The 9,809-nt window shown below is 46.1% G+C and overlaps 1 protein-coding gene across 1 annotated transcript; it reads left to right on the plus strand.

The window, feature by feature from the left end:
* The first annotated feature begins 61 nt into the window (after positions 1–61).
* Positions 62–6,152, plus strand: LOC136477868 (GTP-binding protein YPTM2-like). The gene is made up of 8 exons (XM_066476126.1): positions 62–330; positions 1,735–1,807; positions 2,103–2,150; positions 2,261–2,308; positions 5,078–5,149; positions 5,236–5,391; positions 5,508–5,611; positions 5,702–6,152. Exons 1-8 carry the CDS (start codon positions 317–319, stop codon positions 5,796–5,798), a joined length of 612 nt encoding a protein of 203 aa, XP_066332223.1. The 5' UTR covers positions 62–316; the 3' UTR covers positions 5,799–6,152.
* Positions 6,153–9,809: the final 3,657 nt, after the last annotated feature.

Genomic DNA, 9,809 nt, shown 5'->3' on the forward strand with positions numbered 1-9,809 from the left:
TCGCACCGAAGCAAACGCGCGGCCAACGGCCAACGCCGCGAGGGCGAGTGAGGCCAGCGATGACCCACGCCACGCGGGGCGCGCACGCGGCTTTCGCTCCGCGACCGCGAGCCGCGGCTCTCGAGGACTTATCGTTCCGCCCCTTGAATATCTCACGTTTGCATCTCCATCCAACCACCTGCCCTCGCCTCGCGTCTCTCCTCCCCAGATCCATCGACTCGCTCGGACGGTCGGACCGCCCCTCCCGTCGTCGTCCCCCGTCGTCCCCGTTCGAAGGCGCGGCAGAGGCGAGTGATTCAGCCAGATTTGATTCGTCATGAATCCTGAGTAGTAAGGCCTCCGATCATCCTTCCCTTCCGTTCCCTTGTCTTGTCTTCCGCGCCCGCACATCACCGTGATCTATGTAGCTGCTGCTCTCGTAATTCCGTTGAATTTGAGCTTGTTGCTGTGGGTTGCGTTGTTCGGATGATGGAGCTTACGGAGATCTGATCAGGTGCGCGCTGGTGGGTCTCACTAGCTTTCGATCTGGATCTGGCAATTTGTGTTCCAAATCGGATTTCGTGAATGAAAGGGCCACCTGCCGCCGCGGTGCTTTGATCTACCTGCATGGTTGTACAGCTTGGTGCACCTTTGATGGATGTATTTGCTCTCCGTCTAGATTATGCTTTGCTTTATAGGGCGTGGTGAGAATGTTCTCTGGTGCAGCGATATAGGCTTTCTAAGGGAAAATAACTGGAGAATTATAATCATTATCGTATTATGAGTTCTGTTCATATTTTACGGTCAACCGTTCTTTGCATGAACATTGTACTGTAGATGACTGCATTTGTTAAATAACTTCCACATGCTGCGGGTATGTAATGTAAATAAATAACCTAAAAGTTGCTACATATTAGTTATTGTTGCATTGGAACATCCATTATATATGGTCAATGTGGAACAAGTATTTACTCCCTCCTATCGAAAGTATATGATGTTTGCTTTTTCTGTTTTTTAAGATGCGACTTTGACCATATTTTCCTATTAAAGTATTGTTATAGTGTCTAATGAATGTATGTGGTTAAGGAAGTGTTAGTAATACAAATCTACCCATAACATTTTTATATCTCCAAACTGAATATTTTTAGAATATGGGTTGATTTTGATCCAATTTTTAGGCAACCTGTGATATATGTGTGGCCAGTGGGAGTATGTTGACAGTGTTGTGTAGCAAAATAGGCAGTATTGTCTTGGTTACATCTTACATTATCATTGTAGTACCATTACTGAATCGTCAACCATTCAAGGGACTATGATAATTAGGGAAGGAACCCAGTCTGGAGATATACGAAATTGTGTAACACATGGTAGATTGGCCTCTTCTGACATTCAACGTGTATACTTCAAATCTTCGTGTTATGAATTTGATGGCTAGAGTATAGAAAATTCGGAACTTTATAGAGAAACAATTTTCAGCCTGTTCGCTTGTTGGTTTCAGCCAGGGCTTATCAGCCAGCCAACAGTGTTTTCCTCTCACAACAAACCAGCACCAGTCGGGCTTATCAGCCCAGAAACCAACCAGCGAACAGGCCGTTTGAATGGGACTGCCTGAGCACATTTATTTTTGTGATAATGACAATTCAAAGTTGTTGGCATCTTGGCGAAGTGATGGAAGCCAACATGATCTGCCAGTAAATTACTATCTACCTTGTCAATGTATTCACTACTTAACCTAGTTTCTTTTTCCAATTTCAGCGATTACCTTTTCAAACTTCTGCTTATTGGTGATTCTGGTGTTGGGAAATCATGCTTGCTTCTCAGATTTGCGGTAAGTACTCCTATTTCTTCTCGTAATCTACGCTGAAGCAGTGTATTTCTTTAGTGTAGCTGTTGTAATATAAATAAAATAAATAAATAAATGTACATTTGAAGAAATGTGCACCGTGTGACTTAACCCTACAACTGCAGCTAAAAAGCATTGATTACTATAGGTTTTTAAATCCTGGAGAGTTCCTCTTTATGTTTCTATTTCATCGTTTCACAATGCCACTTTTTACTTATATTAAAGCATCATCCTTAAAGCTTAATGTCAATGTTTCTGATAACTTTCCTTCTGTGATTAGGATGATTCATATTTGGACAGCTACATCAGCACAATTGGGGTTGATTTCGTAAGTGCATTGCAAATTCATTTACCTACTAGTGAAAAGAATTAATATACTTTAATTCAACTTGTCTTTGTGGCCCAGCAATAACTTCTCTTTTTTTATCATTTTTGCAGAAAATTCGGACAGTAGAGCAAGATGGGAAGACTATAAAACTTCAAATTGTAAGATTACTATGCTGTATTTTTCTTTTTATCTAGGGAATATTGTGTTCTTGCCCCTACTTTGATGTCCCATTGTGATTTTACCCTCGTTTTTGTTATCGTTGTGATTTTACCCCTGCTTTGTAACTACTAAGGCTCAGTTTATATTTACTTTTAACTCTGTTAGTTGTATCTGAAATAAAAAAAAATTAAAAAACAACAAAACCCTTCACAGTAAGACCAAAGGACAACAATACCCCTTATCCACTCGTACCCTCCCCAATCCCCCATCCTCTACCGTATCCTCTCTCCCTCCGGTCTCCTCCACAGCCCGACGCGTACTCCTCGCGAAGTTGCCCGACGCGCCCCCTCCCCTCCCCTCCCGGCGCTCGACACGCCCCCTCCCCTCTCGACGCGCCCCCTCCCCAACCCTCCCTCTCTCCTCCACTCTCCCCCACGATGGCTCCCGGCGGTGGTGCACGGTTGCCACGAGCGTGGGCCCAGCTCCCGGCGGTGGCTCCTCCCGGATCCAGCGTCGGGTAGGGCGCAGGGCGGCTCGGCCCCTCCCGGCGGCACGGAGCAGCAGCAGCAGCGGGTGGCGTCACGGATCCGCCCTCCCCTACCTCCATGGCTCCACCGGCGGGTGGTGTCGTGGATCCGGCGGGATGGAGCCACCATGGCGTGGATCCGGCGACGGATCCGGTGGGATGGAGCCACCACGGCGCGGATCGGGCGGAGAGGTGGCCTTCGGCGGCAGATCCGGCAGGATGCAGCCACCACGGCGCGGATCCGGCGGAGAGGTGGCCTCCAGTGGTGGATCCGGCGGGATGGAGCCAGGCCCCGTTCGTCGGGTGGGCAGGCGCCCGGGCGTCGGGCGGCCAGGGTGTGGGCGGCGTGAGCGTGGGGTGCGGCTGGGCGGCTCCTTGCGCCGCGCGACGAGGGCACGGGCTGGCCCCGAGCGGGCAGGCCCCGTTTGTCGGGCGGGCAGGCGCCCGGGCGTCGGGCGGCTAGGGCCCAGCGGCAGAGCGTGGGGTGCGGCTGGGCGGCGACGAGGGACGGGCGCGATCCCCAGGCTCCTCCAAGTCCAACTCCTCCAACGCCTCCGCCTCTTCCAACCCCGTCGCGCAGTCCATCATCGCCTTCATCGAGGTCTCCGCGGGGCGAGGCTTCGTGTGCGGCCTGCAGGCCGGTGGCGCCGCGCTCTTCTGCTGGCCGTCCACGCCCGCGCCGCAGTGGGGGCAGCTCCGCCGGCTCTACAACGGTCCCGACCCTCTCGCCGACCTCGTCGGCGGCGGGGACCACGTCGCGGCCTACGAAGCCAACACCTCCGCCTCCGGGACCGGGAGAGTCCTATGGTGGCGCGGCAGGGACCGGTTCCCCGCGCAGGCCGACGGCGGGTTCCGCTCGCTCGTCTCCGGGGATGGCTTCACCTGCGCCGTCGAGACCAACGTGTCCGCGGCCGTCCTATGCTGGGGCCCGCAGGGTAGCGCGGTGCAGGCGGGGCTCGCCAACGTGACTGCCGCGCCGTGCCTCGCCGCGGGGGGCTCCCGAGCATGCACCGTCCTCGCCTCCGGCGTCGCGGTCTGCTCGAGCGCGGACGACGTCGGCGCAGCGGCGAACGCCTCTGCCTCCGGCGCGCTGCCAAGGGACCTCTTCGGGTACGGCCTGGCAGTCAGCGGCTCCCACGCGTGCGCGCTCTGCCGGCCCAACCACACCGCGGTGTGCTGGAGCCTGGGGGGCCCACCACCACCCTGTACGAGCTGGCGCTCGGGATCTTCTAGTTCCTTGTTGCCGGTGACAACTTCACGTGCGGCGTCGCGTCCAGCGACTACAGCGTGTACTGCTGGTCCGCGGGCGTCGATGCCGCGCCCGTGCCGCTGCCGAAGATCTGCCCGGCGTCTGCGTCAGCGACGTCAGCGCCTGCCGCCGGGGACGTCAGCTCCTGTGATTTGGTCTGTAGGAAAATTAGTATCAATCTGTAGGTAGAATGAGTTTCTGTCTGTTTAGCGATTTAGCTAACTGTGTATTCGGTGATGTGATTTGCATGCTGTGTGGAATCATATGTAACAAGTTGTGTAATGATGCTGCTAATTTTTTTTTAAAAAACAAGGATAAAATCACAATGTATTCAGATAAGTAGGGGCAATTTCGCATGGACAAACTTGTCCTTACTGAGCCCATTCGACACCATTACCTGTTGTTCACGGAATAGGGGTAAACTTAAGCTTCGTTTTCAAAAAACAGGGGTAAAATCACAACGATGACAAAAGCAGGGGTAAAATCACAATTGGACGTCAAAGTAGGGACAAGAACGCAATAGCCCCTTTTATTTATCGTATGTGGTGATGTCATATGTGACATGTTTCCCTAGGTAAACTGGAAAGTAAAAAACAAAAGCTAGCCTTTTCATAATAGTCAGTAGAGAAACTGAAACATTTATGTGTTGACTGATCATGTAGCAAATAAGTTTGAACATAATGTAACATAGGTTCCCACTATTTAGCAGATGAACCAATGTTCTCTAAATGTGGAAATGATATTTCTACTCTTCAAAATTTTTTATCTAAATTTTGTTTAACCTGCTATGTAATCTAGAAGCACAATTTGGCATCAAGTGGTAGAATTATAGCTACATCTGGAGAATATCATACTCTAGTGTTCATTGGTGAACCAAGGGAAATGCAGTCCATAACAATAAACAACTGCCCAGATTTGTCCGAAAATTACAATTATGTTATGATATAACTATTGCATATTCCTTCAACTGACATGGTTTTGTAATTGCTGCAGTGGGATACTGCTGGACAAGAGCGCTTCAGGACAATCACTAGCAGCTACTACCGCGGAGCTCATGGAATCATTGTAAGTTGGCCACCTGAACTAGCAACTTCTGAAACTTGTCAACCATATCGATCATTTTACGATATTGGCTAATTGTTGGCTTGCAGATTGTATATGACGTGACAGACCAAGAAAGCTTCAATAATGTGAAGCAATGGTTAAACGAGATTGACCGTTATGCAAGTGACAATGTTAACAAGCTCCTTGTTGGGAACAAGAGTGACCTAACTGCGAACAAAGTTGTGGCAACTGAGACAGCAAAGGTAAGTTATCCAGTTTCATGAATAGATAGATTATGACAAGGTCAGCAATACTTCATTTTTCATCACTCCCCAATGATTTCTTTGGATATTTACAATTGCCTAAAAACACCATCCAGGCGTTTGCTGATGAGATGGGCATCCCATTCATGGAGACGAGTGCCAAAAACGCCACCAACGTGGAGCAGGCCTTCATGGCTATGGCCACATCCATCAAGGATAGGTATTGCCAACGTGCCATGTGGTAAATATGCTATTGCCATCGTGAAATCCTACTGGGGCTTAACGAAATCCTACTTACTGCTGTTCTCAGGATGGCCAGCCAACCAGCCGCGGCCAACGCAAGGCCAGCGACGGTGCAGATCCGCGGGCAACCCGTCAACCAGAAGACGTCTTGCTGCTCGTCCTAAGATTGCCTGATTTCATTGGTTCCTTGTGACTATTACTACCGTTTGTGCGAGCACGCAAATGTATTTGCATTATTGCTGATAGCATCTATTCGTTGGCCAGATGATTAAGAGAGCTGAAAATATGTTAAGAACATCATAGAGAGAAGTTCTCAGTGCTCTCTCTCGACTTAAGGAGCAAACAGCAACACTTTTACTTCATTTTTTTTTCTACTTTACTATAGCCTCGCTGTTTATTAGTCGCGTTACATTACATTTGTGAACAGCTATTGTAATATTTTTTACTCTACTAGGTAAATACCCGTGTGTTGCAACGGGAACACATAATACCACGATAACATATGTATGAGCGTGTGTTATACTGTTATCTAAAATAGATACCGTAATCATAATGTTTCAATCAATATTACATAAGTTTTTACGAAAGATAGATAGTTAAAATATAACTCTAAATTTGAATGCAAAATTAAAATATCAACTTCAATTGTCGCATCACTTTATGCTTATGATATGCGAAAGATAAGCTTGCACTTCTTTAGGAATCGAGTGCTATGAAAAGATAATCATAACTAGTTTGTGTTTTACAATACATGTTTTAGAATCTGAAAGAATCAAGATGCCCAAGAGGGGAGTGTGAATTGGGTTAATTCTAATTTTTTGTAATAATTAATCCCTGCACTTAGCTCACTTCACCCATTGTGCCTAGAAAGTGATTCTATTGTTCTACTACACAAAAGTTTTACAACCTAAGTTCCAATTCTACTCTAGCATGATAATTCTATAAATGTAAAGACACGAAATGAATTGCTCAAATGTAATTGCTTAAAGTAAAGAGAGGGAAAGGAACGTAGCGATATTTTGTCGAGGTATCGAAGAGTTGCCACTCCTCACTAGTCCTCGTTGGAGCACCCGCGCAAGGGTGTAGCTCAACGTTGATCCGTGCAAGGATCAAATGCTCTCTACGGGCTGATTCTTAGACACTCCGTCGTGGTGTATCGCCCACAACCGCTCACAACTTGAGTTGGGCCATCCGCAAGCTCCGCCGGATGATCACCAAACTCTCAATCACCACCAAGTCATCTAGGTGATGGCGATCACCAAGAGTAACAAGCACAAACTCTCACTTGACCACGATAAGCCTAATGAGAAGGGTGGATGCACACTTGCTACTCTCCTTGCACTAATGAGGCTTTAATCTTGGATCCTCAAATCTCAATCACCTCACTAAGCTCTTGCTCTCCTTTGCACTCTCAATGGTGTTTCTCAGCTGAACAAATAGGTAAGGGGCCTCCCTTGGACGAGTGGAGCAAGTATTTATATCCCCTCATTCAAAACATAACATTTGAAGGCTAAGTCATCACTCTGCGGGGTGACCGGATGCTCCGGTCAGGGTGACCGGACGCTCCGGTCAGTTATCCCCGCCATTGTGTCAGAAAGAGCCGTTAAGTTCCGACCGGACTCTGATCTGCGTCCGGTCAGCACTGATCTGACGTGTCCGGTGAAGAAAATGACTCTCTAGAACCTTACTGATGTTGACCAGATGTTGGCACCTAGAGTCTGATCACTTCGCTGCTCAGCATCCGGTCAGTTACCGAATCCTGACCAGCGTCCGGTCAGCACTGACCGGACGCATCCGATCAGGAAAATCCCTCTCTGGAACCTCTCTGGAGTTGACCAAACTCTGGCACCCAGCGTCCGGTCACAACCAGACGACTTCAGTTGATCAAATGAACTGATCGGACTCATCCTTCAGCGTCCGGTCATAACCAGACCAACGTCCGGTCAGTCATTTTACCCTCCATTCACTTCCAACTCGAAATCATATGTAAATAAAGTTTGCTCCAATTGATCTTAGGGCTATTCCTGAGCTACCTAGTGCTAGATTTAACAAGTGTGCACCACACCTAACCCACTAGACTCGTCTAGGTCAAGCTACTAGTCCATACCCCACTTAATAGTACAGCCAAAGAAAAAAAAAGTCATAAACTACTATAAGTGTCTCTTTAACACCAAACGACACTTAGAACTAGTCCATCCTTAACCTTGTCGTCCATCCTTTGAAAACCGAAATGATTTCCATTATAGGGGCAGGACGACCATGATTGCCCAATCAATTGCCATTACCATGGCCTAACTTAAATTGTCTCTGCAAAACACACGTTAGTCATAGTAATCTCGTATTGTCATTAATCACCGAAACCCAATTAGGGGCCTAGATGCTTTCGATCTCCCCCTTTTTAGTGATTGATGACAACACAACTTCAAGTATGTAAAAGAGATGAGTGAGGTTTTCAACATGCTTGGTTCATATAAGCTTTTGACAATAAGAGCAAAGGAGTTGGACATGCTTATATGACCCAAGCCAACATGGTGTACTCAATAGATATGAATTAAGCATGAGTACATAAAGTAAACACTAGTAGAGAAACAACTTTTGATCCACTTCGAAATTTGGCTTTAGTCCCGATATTTTTCGCACCCAGGACTAGAGAAACCTTTAGTCCCGGTTGGTAGCTCCAACCGGGACTAAAGGTCCCTGCCCAATGGCTACTGCGATAAACTTTTGCTGTAGGGGACCTTTAGTCCCGGTTGGAGCTACCAACCGAGACTAAAGGTTAACTTTTACTCCTAGTTGGTCCCTCCAACCAGGAGTAAAAGTCTACTCCCGTCTGGAGGCTCCGTCCGGGACTAGAAAGGGACCTTTAGTCCCGGTTGCTGTCTCCAACTAGGACTAAAGATCCCCTCCTTCATACCCCTTCTTCCTCCCCGAGCCCGAGCCACTTCGAGCTCAGTGTTCTTGCTTCATCGCCGGCCTCTCTTCTTCCTCATCGCCGGTAATCACAAGATTTCTTTGATTCCTCCATCGATTCTTCGGTTCTAAAGGTTACCAACCTTATACTCTCATGTTTCATAAGTAGCATATCTTATTTTGTGGACTAGATATCTGTGGTTTTTTATGGTGAATTTTTTTTATTTGTAAGCCATTTAGGCTCAAAATCACTTTAAAGTTTGCATATTTGGATGAAGGAAGGTTAAAGTAGTTATTCAAAACTAGTATTCAGCTTTCATTTCTAGAATGCATAGCACACTTCATGGTTTAGAGATATAGAGAATTTTAGAGTTTTTTAATTTTATTTGTTTATAAAATGAGAAATTTATATTATATTAAAAATGAGTATAGAGAGTAGATGACAACTGCTTCCGGGTCCTCGGCCTCTCATTGGGTTTCAAAGCGACTGAGGCCGGACCTCCCTCTCATTGCATGCGGCAAGTATGAGGAGAAGATTGTGATGGAGTACCGGGTGAGGAAGAAGTGTCCCAATAAGGGCCGTATCTTCCGTGGCGATGACGTTATATATGTTGAGTTTTTAGAATTACACTAACTATGCCACCTAGACTCTCTCGATAAAAATCTCATTAGCTGCTATTGTCTGTAAATGTGATTATTTTCTACTATTAAAGTGTATATATATAAAGCTACATGTATATATATAAATTATATATCCTCACACTATATTTTTATATATGTAGATATGAGATGACATAACTCAGAAAGAGAAAGGATAATGATGTTAGTTTCGTTGATCCAAATGTCGTATTCAAACACCCTAATCCCCCACCTAAATGGAAAGCTGAACTCGAGAAAAATCTCATGAGGTTCTTAGTGAACCAACAAAATAAGGACATACTCTTCCCCTACAACTTCAAGTGAGTATTAAATAATTAATGTCGATCATATGGGCATTTGTTTAATTATTTGCTTACTAGCTAAGCTATCTCCCATATATATATATATATATATATATATATATATATATATATATATATATATATATATATATATATATGTTGACTCTAGTTAATGTCGATCATATTTGTGTATAAAAACATATGCAACAATCACTAGATATTGATGGTCATTAATATGGCCAATAGTCGGTTGAGCATCTTATACTCGTTAAGAAAAGAGCAAACAGAGTACCAAGACATGATAGATATTATCCAAAGGTAATT

The sequence above is a fragment of the Miscanthus floridulus genome, chromosome 8 (genome assembly GCF_019320115.1).
Source record: "Miscanthus floridulus cultivar M001 chromosome 8, ASM1932011v1, whole genome shotgun sequence".
Lineage (NCBI taxonomy): Eukaryota > Viridiplantae > Streptophyta > Magnoliopsida > Poales > Poaceae > Miscanthus > Miscanthus floridulus.